This window comes from Heliconius melpomene, chromosome 18 (genome assembly GCF_056956725.1).
Source record: "Heliconius melpomene rosina isolate 202511_hmr_F chromosome 18, ASM5695672v1, whole genome shotgun sequence".
Taxonomy (NCBI): Eukaryota; Metazoa; Arthropoda; class Insecta; order Lepidoptera; family Nymphalidae; genus Heliconius; species Heliconius melpomene.
The window spans coordinates 3,423,072-3,445,858 of NC_140406.1; the positions used below are offsets into that span (position 1 = coordinate 3,423,072).

At 30.4% G+C, this 22,787-nt stretch overlaps 2 protein-coding genes across 4 annotated transcripts in view; one reads left to right on the forward strand and one right to left on the reverse strand.

The window, feature by feature from the left end:
• Positions 1-2,172, reverse strand: part of Kdm3 (Lysine demethylase 3) — a 114,201-nt gene extending 112,029 nt beyond the window's left edge. The window contains exon 1 of the mRNA XM_085202464.1: positions 1,901-2,172. Within this exon, the coding sequence (XP_085058590.1) occupies positions 1,901-2,056 (156 nt within the window). The 5' untranslated portion in view covers positions 2,057-2,172. The remainder of the gene's footprint in view (positions 1-1,900) is intronic.
• A 598-nt stretch (positions 2,173-2,770) lies between these two features.
• On the forward strand, positions 2,771-22,601 carry LOC146529212 (uncharacterized). 3 transcript variants are annotated; one of them, XM_085202151.1, is made up of 9 exons: positions 2,771-2,920; positions 10,181-10,253; positions 10,803-11,000; positions 13,079-13,192; positions 14,956-15,098; positions 15,397-15,507; positions 16,462-16,612; positions 18,463-19,817; positions 20,408-22,601. In XM_085202151.1, the coding sequence occupies exons 1-8, from the start codon at positions 2,889-2,891 to the stop codon at positions 19,768-19,770; spliced, it is 2,130 nt and encodes a 709-aa protein (XP_085058277.1). In that variant the 5' UTR covers positions 2,771-2,888; the 3' UTR covers positions 19,771-19,817; positions 20,408-22,601. The 3 variants fall into 3 exon arrangements, with proteins under 3 accessions (XP_085058277.1, XP_085058278.1, XP_085058276.1); XM_085202152.1 differs by lacking the exon at positions 15,397-15,507; XM_085202150.1 differs by lacking the exon at positions 2,771-2,920 and having other exon boundaries at positions 9,709-10,253.
• The last annotated feature ends 186 nt before the right edge of the window (positions 22,602-22,787 follow it).

Sequence of the window (22,787 nt, forward strand, 5' to 3'; positions counted from 1 at the left end):
GGCAGGTCTCGGTTCAAGCGGTGCGTAGACGGTGCATCGGCGCGGTGAGAGTGGGGTCGTTGAACCACCACTCATGTGCATTCGGTTTGTACGCTATACCTAATTCTCTTCTTATACGTAATGAATAAGCAAAGACAGGTGCCACGATATGTTGTAATAGTTACACAATATATCTAGTGTTTTAGACAACCATTTAAAACTGCCGTTGTATGGTTGACAAATAAACTACTTAATAATTACTTTTTCATGACTTTTAATTTTTTATATATTTTCTTTATATAATCTGGGCTATTCCAGTTTTATTCTTCTTTATAAAGTGGCTTAATAAAAGATATTAAATTGATTACAACAAAATAATTTAAGCAGCAAATTGCCTGTAAAGGTCACCTTCACTATATTAGTCTAATGATCTCAATATACCTAGTTAATATAATATGATGAGGTAATTTTAATGGCAGTTCCATATAGGCAAAGTAAAAAAAATCTACATAAATGTCAATGCTTATTTATTGAAACAAAACAATCTTCCTAGCTGATTTGCCTTAGTATGACGATAGAATATGTTCAAAGAAATTATTATTAGTAGAAAATAGAGCGTGGAGCTCATTATGTAGAAATACTTAGGTATTATGTACAAGTTTTGTACAAAGACTAATATTTTGAAATCGAGTTAAATAAATAGTTTTTATAACAAAAACTATTTGTAAAAAGGCTCAAATTTATTTACTTGAATTTTCTTAGATAACGTATTTTAGGACACTGTGAACTTTTAAGTTCCCTACTTGAACCTAAAATTTCAATGCGTTATTTTCTGTTTAGTAGGTAGGACCTACGCATAACGATGCGTAGAGGTAACGACCTCTACGAGAAAAAAAATGAGACCACACGTTTATAATATTGGTATTTACTATTTATAATATAAAAAGCGTTCTACAAACGATACAATGTTGCATGCAGTTCTATATCGACGTGTTCTCCTTTGCAATTTAAATAGGGAACGGTGTTAATAGTAGATTCCCGCTGGCTACCCTACTTTGAGGGAAAGAGCGTGAAGCGATCTAGTTCAATATTTTTTTACTTACTTATTAACAAAAAAAATATGGTGGCGCTATTGAGTTTAGTGGCAAAGGACAATCTACAAATGTATAGGTAGGTATATCAATATGTTTCTTTGACCCGTACGTACATTATGATAAAGTTATAGTTAGCTTGTGTGTAAATTTTATTCTTATATATATAAGTATACAATAGTACAAGTAGGTATGTAGGTATTTTGCGAACGAAATTGTGATAAACAATGGAAAGTCGATAATCAAGAAGGCATAAAAAATATAAACCTACGTTGATTTTACGAGAGTATCTTTAATTTTTTGGTATTTAGGGCAAACAGATGAAATTTACACGATTACATTTTTTTTAGCATTTTTTAAAATATTTTCACTTTTTGTATTACATTTAGATGCAGTTTTTTTTTTAATTAAAAGGTTTCTGTTCTTTCCTTATTGATTGTTAAGATCTGTGTATTGTACATTATTTTTCAAAGAGATAACTTACTATCAGTTATATAAAGAAACCTTCCTTTTGTTTTCACATCAAATCATAATAATTATATACCTATATAAATTAATGAATACTTAGTCGTCACGTACTTTAACTTTGTCGCGTCATTGTCGTCCTACTCCATTATATATTATGAATTATTATATTATGAAGGATATTATTTATTCGCATTTCACCTACATCTTCATATATACATTATATACAGATTTCTAGTAATATCTAAAAATACTCTATGAGGAGCGTGTATATCTAAGTCGTTCATAACGTAGTAATACAATAAATTATGACTTAAACTCGTATTTTTATTGATATTAATACAGTATTTTACAAACAGCTTTACCTGAAGTTCCTTATTCTTGTTATCTTTGTGAGAAGCTGCTCTGATAACACCAGCTTTCCATCCCCATTCGGAAACTTTATTCACGTTTATTTTAGAAACACCACTCACAGAGAGAAATCGTTTGCCGACCAAATCTTCACGGTATCTAAATGCCATAACGAACTACACAATCACATTATTCACAGCAAAAACTACACAAACGTCATGAAACACAACGCTCAAACGCATAACACACTACTCCGTTCGTCGAGCGAAGAGAAACTACGTAGAAATCTTATAAAACGCGGATACCAAACGAAAGTAAACGCGACTTATTTGAATAGCACGTTACCAAAATATACACCTGCTAGCGGAGCTCGTGACTTCTTAAACTGACAGCATATGATGTAATGCGGCTTGTTTACGCTGTACACACAATACTTAGAAGTATTATTGAGTATGAGACTTTTGAATTTAGTTGGATAGTGTCTTGTTAAAAAATATAAGTGTTTTGTTCTATTCGATACAAGGTGGCGCTATCTCAATAAATATTGACTGTCCCATAGATGGAGCCATTTGTACACTAAAGTAATAATTATGTTTTATATATTTATTATTTGACTCAGAGAAAAAATTAAATAATAAGAAAAATGTCTATCTTCTTTACGTTGCTCTTCAATTATTTTGTTACTTGTATTCATTACGCTTATATATCTCAAAATGGTATAAATTGGCTTATATATAATTTCACAATATAATGTAATCTAATAAACAAAAGAATTATGAATAATATTTTCCAATGGAAGTAAAAATATTTTATTTTTTTATTTTAAGGAATGAAGCATTTCTTCAATTTCTGAACGATATGTCATATTGATTGTTGAAGTCACGTGATCAAAACATAGGTCGATTCAACATGGCGAATTAGACTTTTTGCAGAACGGTTGTGTTTTGTCATGTTTACATTAATGATTATTTTTACGTGGGTTTTTCATATGTGAATTTTAATATGATATCTTCGATTATTTCCCGACTGGTTATGTAAGTATAAAATTATATATTTTTTGCTGCATTTGGGACTGAAATATAAATAATATTTTCATCACTAACTTCTTTGTTTGAATGTTGTATTTATGCGTAGAACATTGAAATAAAATTAGACGTACGTAACAAATATGTACATTATAGGAATTAATTTGACAGTGCAAAAAATAATAAAAAATAAAACAAATTAATAAATTTATTTGTCTACAGCAACCTACTTATAAATTATTATCAAATTCTACATTTTAAGTCGTGACTCAAATTTTAATTAGGTTAATGTGTATTTTAATTGGATTTACGTGTAAGACATTGAATACTTAGGTAATCATATATAAAAAGTTATAAAGAATATTTTTTAATCAATCTACTACAAAATAACATGTTAACAAAATAAAAATAACATTTTCGACATGATATTCATGGATTTTTTTCTTATCAATTTTATAAATGTTGAATATTAATATTCTTAAATATTTCAGGTTAATAAATCTTCCAAATTATTTTTCATATTGTGATATCTTTCATCAATATTATAGCTTTGGTCTGGACAAAATCATAAAAATATTCAAATAGCATTATTATTGTAGGACGAAAAACCAGTAGCCCTCAGAAGAACAGTACTTTGTAATTATTTATTGTTACACATTCTATTTTATTTATTAAAATTAATTATATAGATGTATTTGTGTAAATATTTTATCTTTCACATGTGTATTTTGTATGAAAAGGGCAGTTTTGTTCTTTATAAGTAAAATAATGTTTCATAAGGGTTTTATCTGTTTAAATTGTGAAATCTAGAAAACATGTGTAGATAAAAAAGGCACACAACATACTAATGAAGATGACAGTGTCTGACTGTATATGTATATATTTTTATTTAGCGTTATGCTAGATTTCACATATAACAGCATCAGACGGTACACAGAGGGAATCTATTGTTGACAATACTTTCCCCAATCTTCACCATCCAATTTTCAATACATTGCACTCACTAGCACTTGCTTTTTAGAACAAGAAAATAAAAAAACACTACATTCCCCCTTGTAAAAATGTTACCTACGATCACATTTTTAACATTTTTAAAGTGTTATTTCACACTTAGGAAAGAAAAATACTTATTTAAGAAACAAAACTTTAAAGGTAGAAACATAAAAGTTTGAAGAAGGTAGGAAGGTAGGAAGATTTGAATTTGAACCAGTACCTCTTAGAAAGCGTTAATTGGCCATCTACGATGGCCTCTGTATATATGTTACTGTCATTTCTTTATGCTGATAAGACTGAGTGCATTGGATTTTGCCATTCAACAAGTAATACCATAAAATCTTAATAAACCAGACTAATTGTTACTATTAGGGATTCATATAATCAAATATCTGCATAATTAATTTATGGTTATATTATGCTACTACCTTCCCAAACTCTACTCTGTCTAATGCTAAAAGGAATAGTTCTTTCACAAATGTGATACCAGTCCAATTTTCTCATGTCACTCAGATTTCTTTTTTCTTTGTCCAGCACAACTTTTGCCATTAATATCCTTGTAATAACTTGAAAATATTTTTTAGAAAATGTATGAAAGTAAGCATTCTTGCATAGTTTTTTATTAATTTATTTTTTTCATTCAAGTCTATAACTTTAATCTTGTTTTTACATCTTTAGTGATTAACTTAATTTCTTTATAAAATGTTACAGTGATGAATTGACCTATTAAGGTGCTACATAGAAAATTTGAAATTATATGTATATTTTATTACATATGACTGTATGGCTGGGCTAATATCTTTACTAACATACATACAAGTATATAAGAATATAGCTACTGCTTAAGATGAACCCATTAATATTAAAAAAGAATGTCATCACACCAATATTCTATTTAATTTCAAATAAATATATGTGATATTTTACTATCAATTACAAAAGAATAATACATATTTTAAGTAACAATTTTATTACTGTACCATGTGTTTGCAAAGTAGCCATAATAGTAATAGTTTGAACGAATGTTGGCTCAAACCCAGCTATGTTTGACACAATAAGCCACTCTGAAATTTGGCAGCACTGTGGTCTATTCTAAAATTTTAATTCTGTTTTCACCTTCAGACATTGTCAAGTTGTAGGAAAAAGTTTCTGTTGCAAAAAGTTCTTTGTGATTTGAGAAAGTTTGGTCCGCTGTAATTACAATATGTTTTTATATAAAAATTGCTGTAAAGAATTGCGGTTGCTATTGTTATAAATGTTAAACGAAATACCAGTGTTCTAAATAGTGAATACAAAGAAATTAGCTGCCGTTCGTGTCTTCCATTTGGGATGTCGTCATTAGGGTGCACTGCCGGGTGCTATTTTCGGCGGCGTCTGACGCTGGGCGACCGCCTCCGGGGTGCAGTAGAAGCATTCAGTCCGTGACGATCGCCGTTCGCGTTCGGCTTGGCTCTGTACAAGAGTGAAGTGCGTTGATACCTAACTGTATTGTGATTCATTTATTGTCCATCGGTTCTCGGTTTCTATACTTATTAGTGTCTGTTCTGAGTGCGCTCGATTTATTTGCGCGGTCTGGAGGTCGTACACCTTGACTTCGACGTACTATGCTCATATTGAGACCGCTCGTCTTGCCTTTTTGGGTGCAACCTCGGATTATCTGTTGCTTTACCCACTTTACGACTGACGTAGCATAGTTTTGATTGTTAAACTAAATGTCTTCGCGAACGAAAATCGACATTAGAATAACGATTTATTACGAAGATCATGTTGTTGTTATTTATATATGATTTAGAATAATGTAATATATTATAGTTAATACATATTTTTTTATATTTATTTGTTTTTTCTTTTGCCAGTTACGTTATATAAGTTAACATTATTTACCTAAATTTTCTCTAAACATATTATTTTTTTTATTTCACCCTTACAAACTTTTTCTATATATGTTTTGCATTAAATATTCATTTATAAACATATTTTAAGAGTAGTTACTAATTAATTTATGATTAGTAAAGGATTTTTGTGTTTAGAAATATCTGTTAAATATAACAACTATCGCTCTATCTATATCTATCTATATTACATGTATCTATGATACATATTATACCACATAGGCGTTATTTGAGGTTCAGTAAACAGAATTTGATAAGTATGCTCATTGTATGGTCGTGAACGCTTCATTGGTTGTTGCGTACTAGCTAGCGGAAAGAGAATAGCTAGTAAACATGAAAATTAACAGAATCGGTCGTTATTATTAGACTTACTGTTAAAGAATATTTGGCATAATACATTTTTAATCCTAACTGTAGAAACTTCAATCTTGACAATGTATATAGGTACATTTCGAAACGAGTGTATGCTATTCCATATTTGCTGTCGACCCAGTTCAGCACTTCATATTACGCTGAACCTCAGGGGAAGCACGTCATTATTATTATTCTGTGAATATAGTCGAAGACTGACGACTGATTGACGACCCATTATAATTTAAATAAATAAAGAGTATTAAAATATAAGTTATATATTTGACTAAACCTTCATAACGCTATAAACTCGATAACATTTACGGTTCCCAAAACCGGACTAGGGGTTCGTGACCTATATGCTATGCGGCAAAGGAAGATGTTTCATGCTTCTATTAATAAGGTGTCTATTTTCTTTTAACTTTGACTAAAGTTCCACTGTATGTATAATATAGAATGAATCAGTTAATTTAATTTTCTTCCCTCGTTTAAAGCTCGGCGTTTAATATTGATTTATTGAACATTTCTATGTATAGAAATTTATACCACAATCAGTCACCCTTTTAAATATATATATAAGCACCTACTTTTCAATTTCTTATGAACTAGAAAACATAATGATTGCTCTAAATATGCGTGAACATTAAAATAATAATTTAGGTCAGTGATCAGTTTTACACTGAAAGGAAGCTTTAAACTCCGTACATATTTTTAGAATAATATAGTTACTGCTGGAGTTGCAGCTGCAGGACCACGCTATTTTAATTCCTGACTGACATTTAAAATCTAGTGCTAGTTGATGCTTTGTGATCAGTCTTACTAACAATAATTGATAAAAATTATAGTAATTAATTGTTTCCTGCGTTGAACGCTCTCATTAGAGAATGTCCAGGAAAAAACACACGTTTGATATGGAAATATCAACAATGACTTATCTTGTTCAAGTTGCTAATTTTAAATTGTATTTTATTGTATGTTTGCACGTTTTAAATTTCCATGTTAGTATCGCATTAGGCGTATAAATTTTATGGATTTGGCTAACACGAACCGTATTTATTTTTCTACACTGATGACGTTACTTCCTTCATTCGTAGGTTTAAAACTAAATTTCAATGCTTACGTAGGTTTAAACTATATTTCAATGAAAAAATACCGCGTATATTTTATAAGTTGTAAAAAAATTCTAACTATTTATTTGTACATATTTTTTACTTCAACATAAAGTTGCATACATTTACCACAGTTCATAATTTATCTTATAAGATGATATTGTTTAGTCAGTAAATACAACCATAAAACACTCGTGTTAATTAGTATACAAAATGCAAGACTGGCAGTTGCATTAATTCCAATACTCACATTGATAGGGTTACGAAAATAAACTCAGTACTGTTAGCAGTATAACAAACAATACTCGATTGTAGCGTTAGCGTCTATAGCTAGAGACGTATCTATACTTGCATCTGTGCAATTGTCTTATTTATTTTTAAAACTACCAACTTGGGCAGGAAGACTTCATCTCTCAGTCAGGGTCATATTAATTGTTAGGTCGTGCACAGTAGTTGAATTTCTTTAATTTTAAATTTCATATTAAATGGGGAGCGGAGTGTTCTAACACTAGCACTAGAAAAATAAAATAATGAAGACTTAATTTTAAAGTAAGCTCAATTAAAATAAATCGTATTAGAACTTACGATGGCATGATATGAAGAAAACAAAGGAAAACGTATTCGTGACTGAATTTCATCGATTCCTAGAGGAACATTTGTATATGGTAGTGTGTTAGTCACGCTTAACGTTTTTCTATTCTGATTACGTTATTCGAAATACGGTACATTAAGTACAGTACGATCAACCAATAGTGGCCGTCCTGACGTTAAGTTTTCTGTACCTTTGCTAATTGTTCAGCCGGGAAGAAAGTAATAAAATTCAAAAATCACATTTGCGCAACCAATCTACAGTACCTTCGGGGCGGCCACAACTTGTTGACCGTACTGTACCTAAGCTGGAATCGTACACGTTCCTATATATTTCACCGAGCATACACCAGCAGTTAGTGCAATTTAAATTGAAGAAGGCATAAACGCTTTACTGTCCGGTCTTTTATTATTCACCACTCGTTGAATTATAGCCGTTCGTATTTGCTGGTTTCCTGTTTGTTTTTGTTAGCGATCTATGTAATTTATGACTGTATAAATCGATTAGATTAATAATATTTGAATACTATTAATAAAGAACATTATTATTTATATAAAAATATAGGCAAATTAACCTATTATTTTAAACTAATTTGGCAATAGTTACAACAGTATTTGATGCCAACAATTTTAATGCTATTGTTAAAAATAACAGCTCTACGACTAATAAATGTTTAATTAAACTTCATATCGATGAACGTTTGAATGAAAGAATTATCAATTTATCTCATTTTAAAGTAAACTTTTTCTAGAAAGTTAAAGTAATAGTAATCAATTATCTCTATGACTCACTATTTTTTTACCTCACTCAGTTAGGTTAGGTTTGTAGGTGATGTAACATATTTATGGATTTATATGTAAAACAAATTTAATAAATATATTACTGTTTAAACCACACGCCACACGTATTTTTTTGTTATATTATTATAAAAATATAAAATATTATAAATATTTTTCCTCTACTCCATTTATGTTCTAAATACCTTGCTAAATGTCACGCACTCTCGCTTTTACCGCCCGGTGGTCATGTAGAATACATTTTAAATAGAACGAACGGATGATGTAATGATGATGAGATGATAGTTAGCAAACTTTTTAGCGTTTAGCTTTAAAAAATATCATTTTTATTGGATATTATTATTTTTAATTGTCCTGTTTTAGTAGGAGAGTATTTAAATGTCGATTGCTAAAGAAAACAGGCTTACTTTCCTTGCCCATATTTGGCCATAATATACCGCAATTGTTAAATGATGCACATATGTTGAAATTCTTCAGATGTTAATCATCTCCGTCCGCCCACGACAACTTACTCAATTGTATATCATTTGCACGCTTAGCAAACTGACTATATCTTAATATGTCTATATTATAATGTTTTTGAATTTAAATTTATATAGCCATCCATTTGAGAAGTAAAGTAAAATATATAAATATAATAATATATTACAGATTATAGAGCAGGATCGGAGATCCTTTATACACCAACGCGCTATTTTTTTTAAATAAATGTTTTATGAAGACAGACGTACCGTTACACATTTTGACCTTGTGATTATTAGGATAATAATTGGTAATAGCAATCAACTCAAAACTCTTTATAACACTGCGTACGGGTACCCCGCCTCGTGTTTACCCGTGTTTACCCTTAATAAAATATGTACTTCACGTTTATAATTATAGAAATAATTTAAGTTTCAATTGATTCTATAAGGATATATGTAAATTTACTATAAATATATCTCGATTACAATATAACATACATACATACAATATGATTTATCTCCAGCGTGTGCACCTCTGGTTCAGTTCGTAAGTATTGATTACAAGAGCTACCTACCTATATTCCACAGCATTAGCAATACGTCCTGACTGCAAGCGTATAGACTATAGACGATACGGGCGCACTCTCACAGCCAGCCGGCCATCATAAAGTTCAGTGTAAATAAGTCATTGCTAGATGTATTGCGCGTATCCATGGAGGCAGGTCGCGCGCGTAACCGTGACGACAGCCCCGGCCTGCCGCCTCTGAGCCTCGGACTGTCCAGTGTTCGGCACATTGTCACTAAACTAGAGGCCGAATACGCTCGTGTCGTGACCACAGACGCTTTTAACAGAGAAATTGTTAAATATAATCCATGTGCTGAAGATAACGATTACTATAACTACTCTTTCGATACGAAAGTGCAGGTGCTCAATAGATTCGTTTTCAATTTGGCGGTGGCGTTCTCCAGATGCATACCTAGTGTGTCGTTAGCTAATTTCGGTTTCATCGCCGTCACATCTGGGCTGGTCGCTCCTAGAATGATCTCTTACCTGGTCGTATATCCGTTTTGCAGATTGGTATTTGGGACTCTCTACCCAGCATATGCATCATACAAGGCTGTACGGACAAAGAACCTCAAAGAATACGTAAGTACGCTGTGTTTATTTTCATATGCTCTTATTTCAATATAGAGATAGACAGCAGGTGCAAATAACATGATAAGCAATTGATCTAGTGTAAATTGGTTACAAAACAGTCGCGGGCGGCCTTGTACTGGCGCACGCGCAACTTGTTCTGAACGCTGAACGCTTCAGTTCCTATTGTGTCCTTTATCTCTATTGCAATTACATTTTACTGGTGCTATACTCTTCCATTGTTTAATATATCATGTATTACTGTGTAATAACTTGAAAATTAACGATATCTAGGTCACTAGAACAATATTCAGAGACGAGCTCGTCCATGAATAAACTTATTGAATTTTAATTATATTCGATCTTATTATTGGAAAAATGTATCATTTGATTTTGACCCATATAGCTCATAATGAACATGATATTCTGGATTCGCTGAACAAATATATTGTACTGAACACACTTTTTCGCAAGTATTTGTTAAAAAAAGGAACACCAGGTTGTTTTTTTTTTAATATTTAAGAAAATAATATAACTTATCAAAAATAATTGGTGTTACAGGTAAAATGGATGATGTATTGGATTGTTTTCGCACTATTCACATGCACAGAGACGTTCACTGACGTGTTCCTGTCGTGGTTCCCCTTTTACTACGAAGTGAAGATAGTACTCGTTTTGTGGCTGCTATCGCCCGCTACGAAAGGCTCGTCCATTCTCTACAGAAAGTTTGTTCACCCGGCGTTGAGCCGACGAGAACAGGTAAGGAATATATTCATTTTGAAAGAAATATATTAATATGTTATTAACCCAAGGGTCATTTGTATAGTGTCTGGCTGTTCTAGATGGTTGTTAATTGTATTTCCATTCTCGGAAATATTAAATATTTTCATTTCCCAAATACTCTTATTGGGACAATGAGTACTTATTGTCCCAATAAGAGTTCGTAAATGTATCCCAAATGAACAGAAAAATAAAATTGTTTATTAGTATATTTTTATTTTTACAAGTTTATTCAATGAGATAAAAATCTCAATTTAATATTTTTCTTTATTTAGAACATTTATTTGACCTTGTTCTAGTTGCCTAAAACATACCTACAATATTTAATTTAAGTATTTGTTTGTATTACTTTACCGGGGAAAATAATGAACCGTCTATATTCATATATTGATGATAACGCAGATATAAACAAAGGAGGTTAATGATTTTTAATCGGAATATTGTAAAAGTCGAAGGACAGGTTTAAAATCCTGATCAGTTGAATAACAATATAGTGTAGCGGTCGTCTTCCTGTATTAGTACGTGCCTCGAGACGATTTCTCCTTTTGTTGTGATAATAATCTATTGAAGAAGCCATTTTTATGTAGGTACATGTATATTGAACGTATAATAGGGATAACGTTAGGAAAAATTACAAAAATTCATATTTCATAGTATTAATAACATTAACATTGTGCAGGGGAATAAAGGGTGACTGTAAGATGACTGGTTGTGGGTTCGATCCCCACTTGAGAAAATGACGTATTTATTTAAATTTAAATTTCCATTTCTTCCCTCTGGCGTCAAGGCAAAGCGCGGCGTTGAGTTCTGCCACTTAACACGCAATACCTCCAGTGTTCGGTGGAAAGTGGAAAACGGGGTGCCTAAACACTAGATTCTCTTTTTCTGCCTACCTTGCTGCCAGCATGTGTGCGCGGGATACAGCGTGAAGCTGATTTAATTTAATTTAATTAACATTTCTTTTTTGAATATTAGAGTGTATATAAATCGTGTTAATTAACCATATGGAAAGTTATTAATTATTAAAATAACGCTAACTTCATAAATATGTAATTAAGTAAATATGACCTCGATAATATAATATAAAATCTGCCATTAATTTTTCAATTAAAATTGAATATTTTTATGTGTTTTTCTTAACTGCTTAGATTTGGAAGTAAAAGTATGAAACGTCCTTCGAATGCGATTGTAAAAGTGTTGTTAGATACTATAAAAACTGTATCGGTGGCAAACCGCGTATAATCAAATAAGATCAGCTCGTTGTATAATGTTAACTATACCAAAATTAGTACAATTTTATATACTGTATCAGTATCTCTTAGTAACTTGGCTGTCTTCCAAATTATTACTTTTAATTTCCGAGCCCCTATGAACATCTTGACGGTTTGTTAAGAGCTCTTTATAGAAGTAAACAGCTTTGAGTATTATTAGAACACGTTTTCAACGTTTTCTTAATGTCAGAAACAGAACGTTATGATATTATTATTTGATCTGAAAAATATAATATTAAAGTTTATGTAGGTAGAGGTCTGTGTTTTTGTTATAGGCCCCTTAAAATATGTATTGTCCACAATATATATTTTTTTCCGTTTTTTACTTTATGTTTACTTTGTAAAGATATGATCACATAAGAGAAATACTAATCACATTATGTAACAAGTTGTATTGAACAAAACCTAACTTTATTAAATTATAGACTCGTATTAACTTAAGCTGTTAATCAACTTAACTGCGTATATTGGTAAGAATTTAAAAACCAACGTAGTACAATATTTGTTTATCGCTGTTCTTCTTGCCTGACAATATTTGGAGGTATCAAAACTCAGCAAATGTCTTCAAGAAAAAAATTATTAACTTAAAAAATAATAATTAAATCAATTCTGATGTGAAAATTTAAGATTTGCCTAATCATTAAATCTACATCACTTTTACTTTTCGTAAGCCTTACTCTCTCTACATCCCAATTTTGCACAACAAAAGGTCCACTAACTGACTAAAGTTAGATATTTTAAAGTATCGTACTTTATTATAACATGTTTTTTTTTGTTGTTTTACAGGAGATCGATGAGTACATAGCTAAAGCCAAAGACCAGGGTTACCATACAGTACTGAATTTAGGAACTAAAGGCGTCAACTATGCAACTACTGTTATTATGCAAACAGCTATCAAAGTGAGTTTTAATATTATTTTTCTAAAATATTAATTATATCTAATGGCATGCTAATTATTGTTTTTGTACTCAAATAAGAATAAAATGGAGAAATGAGGACCATTCCGACATGTTAGTTTAGTTCGTGACGATTTAATGTCTTATTTGAGTTCAATGATCTAAGGTTCGCGGTGTAACCCGTAACAGTATTCACACGTACAAGCAATTATAGAGCAATTGTTGATATTTTGATTTTTTAATCATTAATTGACACGTAAATATTATGTTAGGACGTAGCATGCTTGATCACGAAACATTATTACACGCCCATTGCACTGCTTTCGCTATTTTGGTAATATCAATGATTTCGTCATCAACCATGTCTACAATATTCACTTGCTTCCTTATATTCATTGTATTTTTTTTATTTTATTAACACGCTTTTTTAATTTCTCCCCCTTCCTGTCCCCTTCCGTACTTCCTATACTTAGAACTTGAATCTGCCGAGTCCTGAAGGCAATGTCCGTGCTATAGCGGACCGTGACGTCACCGATTACCCTTATGAAGAAATGGAGTTCCAAAGAGAAAATACTCCCAGAATAGTAGAAATAGTCGAATTAGATGAGAACGCTAGGGATAGTAACGATCCGGACTACGAACCGACGTCGGCTAGAAGTCGTGGCGATGTTGTACGTAAAAGAAAGAATATAAAGGATAAAGATAAAAAACCTAGAAGCAGGTCGAGGGGACGACGCACTAGAAGTCAAGCCGCCTTGGACAAAGAAGTACTGGTCGACTAATGCTCTATTGTGATGAGTCAACACCAATATTTGTACCAACATTAGTGCCTTTTAGAGACAATAATAACAGTTTAAATTTAAACTCTTCCCAACGTTGAATATATTTTTAAATCCTAACTATTATTGCCCATTTCGAAAGATCCTGTCGATTACTTTTTGTTCTGTTTCTGTAAACTATAATTTTCGAGTTTTTTCCGTACCGTTGTTAAACCAAAATATGAGCTTCAGTTCCTTTTTTATTTTGTTTCGGCAAATCGTGCTCATTTTTTTTAATTTGACTTTCTTGTTGTTCACTTAGATTTAATGTTGCATGTCGTCATAATTATATTTTGTGAAATTACCGGCTTTGTATGCTGTGTTCTTAGTTTTATAGAGCGTATGACTGATAGCGTAATTGTTTTTGTAACTTTTAAAATAAAACGTATTAGTAAATGTGACTATTGTTTTGAACTCTTAAGCCATAATTGGTTATAATGCATGAAAAAGACATCTGATCTTTAAAAAACGTAAGTACTTTTTTTTTATTTTTAATATTTTTGCTACTTGGTGTGTAATAAACGATTAAACAGCTTGCTCACTTCTGCTATATTTTAACGTATCTGTACAATGTACATTTTTTTCTATTTTAGTTGATTTATATTTGTAATTTATTTGAGGATAATATTCCCAATTATAATGTGTAAAATACTTTAAGTAAATTCATATATTTTTTCATGATTTATATATATCATTTTTTGTTTATTTTTTATTATAATTGATTATTACTAATAGTGTTCAACACACGTATATAAATAATGGTTATGGGTTCGATTCCCACTGAGTATATGTTTAAAAGTAAATATCATTTCCTTGGTCTGATAAACGAAATGCACCGAGGTTTTCCTAGTGTTACTAAAATGGCAAACAAATTTTCTCAACTATTCAAGAGAGAAGATAAGTGAACCTATTAAAATATATAATTATTATTTAAAATACAATTTTCAGGGCGGAGGTGGTCTTGTACAGCAATTACGCAAAAGTTATAGTTTATCCGACTTGAGCGAGTGTGAGCCGCGCGAGGAACGCGGCGTCGACGAGGCAGACGACGTGCTGGCCGAGCCGCGGCTTATACGACGCGCAGTAAAGAGGTACTAACTAGATGTTTTTTTTAATGAAAGCTGATAATTATGTCTAAAAGTGGCATTTTAATGATACTCAATGAACTTATTAAGTTAAGCCTTCAAGTGTTAGGAAAGAAATCCAAGCTACCAGCTATGAGTTTAAAATTTAAATTATGAGTGTTGTAGGAAATCAATTAGTTTAAGAGACCGAAGTAGCAGATGGGTCGCTATTGTTGCCCATAATATGCGTTTTGCTCAACTGTTCGCGTCAACCCCGTAACATGATAGCACGTTGCGTTTATAATATATATATTTACATAATCAGTGGCTACGCAACTCGCCGTAGCGCGTCGGAGTCGAACCGCTCGATGTACTTCCCCGAGGTGGACGTGGACGTGCGCGGCGCACGCGCGCGCGTTGACGAGCCGGACTTTAGGTCGGTTTGCGATTTATTAGGTTCGATTTCAATGTATCGCTAATTTTTATGTTTTTTAAAAGGCATTTATTTGGATGTTGTTGTTATTTCACTGTTTCTCTAATTGCATTAGTTTATTTGTCACTGTTTCTTTTTTTTACTACTTATTTGTCGTTCATCATTATTACGCTCGGTAGCTCGTAGCCAAGTTCAGGAAATCAGAACTGGCGAGCAGCACCGTGTGTAATAATATAATACATAGTTTAATACACGTTTTTATTGTCACATTTAAACTATACGGTGTATTTAATTTATTTTTCAATTTCTTTTTTTGGGCATTCAAAAGTCTAATATATTTATACGCTTATTTCCTTTTTAATATTATAACACCGATAGCTTCACATTCATTATTACAATCATAATTTATATCATTACTAGCTTGTCTCTTTGCACTGCTGCACATTTATTACTGCAATAGCAGACTACTGAGCTTTCTTTATATTGTAATATTCTATTTATCTATTTTATTTATCTCTAAGCTAAAATAATAAAATCTTTATTTGAATACCAATAAGGTTCTAATAAAGATTGTGTTAATATTGTATTCTCTTATATTTTAATTATGGTTCTAATTGCAAGTTGTAATTGCTACTGTTTATCTTCCAAGTTACACAGTAGTTCATTATCATGCTAGTAATATTTAAAATTACAACTTTGAAATGATGTTGCTAAATGTGCCTGTACGGTTTCTATTTAAATTAATTTAAAGTTAAACTAATTTGATTGCTTCTTCCACGTGAACAGTATTTTATCTAAATAAAACGTGCCATTACGATAGCAGCCTTCACCATTTCATATTTTTGGTTGATTATTTGCCATCTTCTCTCAATTCCCTTTGCTTTCCTAATTTAAATAAAAACATCTGTTTTTTATATATCGATTTAGTATTTTTATTTTATTATTCTACCGTTACAGCCACATAAAATCTACAGAGGATATAAGTTCCGGCTACTCGAGTGCAGAGAATAGCGCTTCCTTAACTCGTACGTCTTCAGTGGGGGGGAGGTCCAGAGCGAGGACGTCCCGTACTACTATAACAACGATTAAACGCCCGCAGGCGGCTGAGGTTTGATTATTTTTATTTATTTTAGCTTCACGCTGTATCCCGCATATGGCAAGGTTGGCAGACATAATCTTATATTAGGAATTAGATTAGATTTATTATATTAGAATCCAAATTAAGCTTTATTTGTCTTCTTGCCAGAGCGAGGAAAGGAAAATAATTATTTTCCCCGACCGAAACAAAACCGTCACGTTTACAGTCCGACGCTATGCCACGACGGCTTCATTTCTGAATGTACAGATATGTAATAACAAATATAGGTTTTATAAATAAACAAATGTTCATCTTGTGTCACATGGGAATTGAATCCAAATTAAGTTTTATTTGACTTTATTGTTATAAAAAATTAAAATCATTCATTATTTATTTTAAATAAGTGTGAATTAAGCCATTTTTCTTCTAATATATTCTACACTATGTATGACAGAAATGATATACATATTTTCTTGACTACGAGCTTTAAGTCGACATAATAGAAAAGATATAATAAGTTCACTTTATTATTAGAAAATTAATAAAGCGATTATGATAAAAATTGTTAATTTATATTGCGGATTATATTTTAGAAAAGATTTAATTCATATAAGTTTTTGTCCAAGTTACTAGCAATTTTACAAAAATTTGTAAATACGAAAAATATTTAAAATTTTCTTTTTTTTTAATATACGTAATATTTTATTTTCTTAATTATTTTAGTCTTTCTATGTTTCAAATTTTATTATTATTTAAAAGATTCCTATTAGTAATATCCAATTTTGTTTAAAGGCACGCTACTAGAACTGAGTCTCCGCCATGCTGAAAAAGTTGCTGTATTTACTTAACAATTGAATTATTTAAAAGCAAATACGGCATTATCCATTATTTATATCCCTTTTTTTAAGTAAACAGCAGTAGTAGTGACCTTTTCAACATTTTTGTATAATTAATTAAGTTCAATAATATTTCTTCGAAAGTTAAAGAAATTATTAAAACTTTTTTAAATATCCAAATATCGATCTATACGGAGTTTGCTTTGTTTGCTTCTATATGTTTCAATTGAAATAATTTTAATTATAATATTGAAAAAATAAAACTAAATATGTGTATTATATTACTCAACTATTATATAACGTATGGCATTTATTCGATTTTTATGCTGGACACTACAGTTCCGATCACTGTTCATTCTCGGTCCAATCTCAGTCTGTTAAAATATTGTTATATGAGAAACAATTGATTGCTCTCATTGTATACTATCGTTCCGGGTAAATGTCGGCCCAATCACGTATATAAGAGCATTTTTTATATAAAAGAATATTTTAACACTCCGAGAGCGGACTTTGAACGGCACTTTAGTGTGAATCCAACATTAATATGGAATTTGAAGTGATTCGATAATGTATTGTATGAGTGAATTGTAAAGAAGCTTGTAATCAGGGTAGGCTTTTGGTGCTGGTTTAGATTGGTATAAACGGATTATGATATCATTTTTACAATAAATATACATTAAGTAATACATATTGGTTCCTATATAACAATATTATTAATATTGATAGAGTATTACTATTAAATTCGTAGACTAATGATTAAAATTTAACTGTAGATTGAATAAACAAAATTACCTCATATAGATGGAAATATAAAATTATTACCAAACATATAATTGTATGAAGTTGGTGTGCTTTTTATATAGTAGGGTTATAATGAGATAGTTAGTATTTAACTTATTAATTTCATATATACGGCTTAAAACAAACTTAGACTCGCTCCAATGAGCCGTCTATACGATAAGTCTGTTATTGCATTTAATTATTTATGTTTATTCATATCTTTATTACTTGTTTTAATTCAGTCACCATACTTTTTATTTAAAGGATAACCAAGTTATCATCGAGGAGCTTCACGACGACGATAGCCTTGATTATAACAATATGCCTCCTCTCGTTAATTTTACGTCCCCGATTTTTTTATCACACACAAACCCCCCGTTTCTTTACCAATATGTCGGAGATCAGGTTAAAATAATACAAGTACTAGGTAGCTATCCACTGAGCAACGATATTAATAATCAAAATAATAATAATAATACAGATATACGGGACCAAAAAGAAGCCTCTGTTGAAAATGTATCGCTACAAATAAATATATCTACAGATAATACAGAAAAATCAGAAATCCCGAAAAATGTAGATAATACTACAATTACAAATAAATACACTGATACCGACATTCCTAGTGTAATAACTAATATCAAAGACAATAATATTGAACAAAAAGTTCAAATAGTACAATGTACCCAGGAAAAAATAGATGATAAACACGAAGAAAATGTAATTATTAACTCTGTCGATTGCCCCAACGTTGATACAGAAAACGATAGCAATTCTGAGAAATTGGATGACACTATTTCCGTAAATATACCGTCATCCGAAAATGAAACTATGGAGAGCGATGATGAAATATCATTTGGAACACCTGTCTCTACTCCTAAGAGTACTAGAAAATTTATAAAAGGAAAATATGGTAAAGATAAAGCTCCCTTGCCGCCCAAAGGAAATGAACAGGAAGAAATTCAAGTAAATCTTGAACAAACTATTGAAGAAACTGTGGCAACGAAAAATTTAAAAAACGATACATTTGGCCATCCTGAAAAAGACATAGACGAATTAAAATGTGAAACTATATTAGAGTCGAAATCGATAAAAACAAGTAAAACTGACGATAGCACAATTGAAACTATTATTAGAAGTCAAAATGAAAATATATTTACGGACAGTGCCTACGAAAAAAATATGAGACAGAAGTCCAAATCACCTGTAAGAACTTTGAAAAGTTCTGCTTTAGGGAAATTGTTACAGCTGCCTGGTAAATTAGCGTTTTGGCACAAACACAACGATAAAGTTGAAATAGATGCTTCGTCAGATGCAAGTAGGAGATCGTCTGGAAACACTATAGATGAATTCCAAAGCTGTCCAGATTTAAACAAAAATGATCTACCACAAATAGAAATAAGTGAACCTACCCCTACTAAAGAACTACCTGGTAATATAACAAAAAATATTTTGGAAAAGAGCGATGCATTAAAAAAAGCGATCGAGGCGAAATTAGAAGATCATCCGGAATATAAATTTGTTTCGTTACACGCAGATGTACCGACAACATCAAAAAGCACAGATGTGTGACGAGTTTTTTTTTATTCAATTCTTTGTCAGAGGCTCAGCATTGAACAGTATGTTTATTATTTTGTTGCCTGTGTGTTCTGTTTGCATGGTTTTTATTTCCTTTTAATATTTCATTAATGTTGCTTGATAATTGTCTATTTTATGATTTATTTATTGATTTTGATGTCCCCGAAGTACATTTGAATAACCATATTAACGTACGTAACGTATATAACTTATCCTCATTATTAATTTTATTTTATATTTTGTTGTATACAAGTATAAACAGTTTTAACTTAACTGTGTATTATAGTCTATGTATTTGTGAAAACTTTAGGTATGCTTCCCTAATATTATAATAATTACGACTAACAGTATATGCAAATATACTCTTCCTCTATACATATATTTATAATTAAAATTTAAGTGACTTAATATTAAATTACCTGAAATACAGAGAAACCCTGTTCAGGCGTTAGTCTCTTTTATAATTGTTCTAATTGATACCAGACTAAAATATAATACATTTCTAATTTGTATAAATATATTTTGCTAAATAAATATTATCTTTAATATTAAATGTCACTTAATAAAATAAATAATTTGCGCTTTTTATATATTAGTTTTGATTTATTTATTTTTACTTTCTTATTTTCAGGCAATGCTGTCGTCCTCTGCCACAATTCCCCGCGCAAAAAAGTCTAATAAAAGGAAAACTCAATAGGCAAATATTATATATAGATATTGAATTATGTAAATATAATTTCGTATAATTCACAGTCGCTAAGAAATATAACCAATTTGCTGAAGCAATAAAAGCTATGAAAGCACTCTTTACATGATTTAAACCAAATCAAAAATGAGAGTTAATTATACACACTTGCGTTTATTTTACAAAATTATATAAATATACATCAAATTAGTTTCATATTTACAAAAATATATGTATTTTCAAACACCCAGTTCCTTATGATGTGATTGGAACATATCATTTAATAACCTGTTAAATAGACAACAATTTAAAAAACGGTTTCATTTTGAAATATTATGTTTCATTACTCTATAATAATACATCATATTTTAGACTACAATCACACGTCATTGTATTTTTTTAGTCTTACGCTATACTGGATACTACGCCAGGGTAGGCTGACGGAACCTAATGTTAAGATATTCGATGACCCAATTTCTAAGACGAAATCGCGCTTTATCATCTTTCCAGAACGAGGAAATGAAAATAATCCTTTTCTTAGAATGAAAATCAAACTCACAATGGTCGTAGTCGTTTGCAGTCAGATGCTCTGCCACTGTACTACGACGGCCTGATATTTATTATATAATTTTGTTTATTTTTTCCCTTATCGTGCAATACCAGCTATATTTGAATGATTATAGCTTCAACTAAAGTTACCAACTGACTTAGACGTAGTAAACATAATAGTATTACTATATAGGAAGAATTTTACAAAAGAACAAAAAAATATAATATTAGGTTTAAATATAAGTCATATATTTAACGGCACATGTGGAACTAAATTAACAACAATAAAGTTACGACAGTTGTCATTATATAATTGACAGATAATTTTGACAAAAAAAACTCCCGAAATTACAGTAAAGCAAACTACGTCTTTGAGTTAAGCATGAAATGCTCTTGTTATGTAATTTTATTAATTAATAATTATTATAGGAACTGAATTCTTAACGATTGAGGAATAACGAAACCAAGAGAAAAAGAACTTGATGGATGATGATGTTTTACATTTTTTTTAACTCTAGTTTCCTCTAAAATCGAATATTCATTGACCAGTATTGATATTGATTAAAAAAAATATAGACAATATAATATTTACTTGATAATTAATAGATATTTTGTTTTATTTGCCATAAAAATACTTTATATATAATGTTTTTTATAATTGGTAATTTATGATTTAAGCCAAAAATGCCAAATTTAAAGTGACTCAATCTTAGATTTTTTGTAAAATATAGACAATTTTAGAACTTAATGAATAGAAAGAGGGCTAGTCTTAGTTATCAATTTATAAAAAAAATCATTTTGACAATTTGTTACGTGGTTATAAAAAAAAAATAAGAACATACATTTAATTATAAGTACTTCTTCATTTATAACTTCCGATTATACTTTAAATCTTGCACTTTGTACTAACGAAAAAAATCATGTTTTTATTAAAATAATAATGTCTTTTATTCACTATTTTTTATAAATTGTGTATTTTGAAAATTAGAATTGCATTTCTATTTGTGTACTATTCTTGAACCTCACACATTATATAAAGAAAATAGCTGAAAGAATTAACTTTATCTCTATGTTCTTTTTCTACATTTTTCTAAATAATTAATTAATTCAATTAGTCGATTTTTGTTTTACAATAAATAAACGAAAGATTATAAATTTTGTAGATCAAACATATAATAAAAAGAAAGATCTCCTTAGGATAAAAAAAAAATGTAGTGAATTGAATGAAAATTGTGTGATATCAAGTATTGAAAACATTTTTTTTAGATTAAACTTTGTTTCTTTCAAAGCTTTTTTCTGCTCATGGCTATGCATAATTTATTTTCTTTTAAGTTCATTTAATAGTTCCTTATATATTTAGGATGTTTAACGAGATTGTGTAGATTTATTGTATATGCAAGTTATTATACAAATAGATATCTAAAAAATATTTGTGTCTTACTCAAATAATGTGTAAATCCAAAACAACAAAATTTATTTAGGAGTCTGGAGCTTACTGCTGTAAATGTTACTGTGCAAGCATGTGAAAGTATAAAACTGTTTTCAAGAGGAGGAAATTTTGTGTTTGAATAAATAAGAAATATGTCAGAAATACATGGGTTTTATTTTTTCCTTACTTTTTTGTTTTTCTGTTATTTTTTTAGTTTTATCCTGTACCCCGCACATAGCAGAGTAAGCTAAAGACATTGTGTTATATGGCAGTCCTTGACACTGAACTTAGACTTTTTATCAGAGTGTGAAAACGATTCCCCATCAGATGCGTGAAAATAAATTAATA

Coding starts and splice junctions, on each gene's coding strand:
- LOC146529212 (XM_085202150.1), top strand. CDS start 9,819: ATGGAGGCAGGTCGCGCGCGTAACCGTGACGACAGCCCCGGCCTGCCG. Junction 15,508..16,461: donor GTTGACGAGCCGGACTTTAG/GTCGGTTTGCGA, acceptor CTACCGTTACAG/CCACATAAAATCTACAGAGG. Junction 16,613..18,462: donor AACGCCCGCAGGCGGCTGAG/GTTTGATTATTT, acceptor TTTTATTTAAAG/GATAACCAAGTTATCATCGA.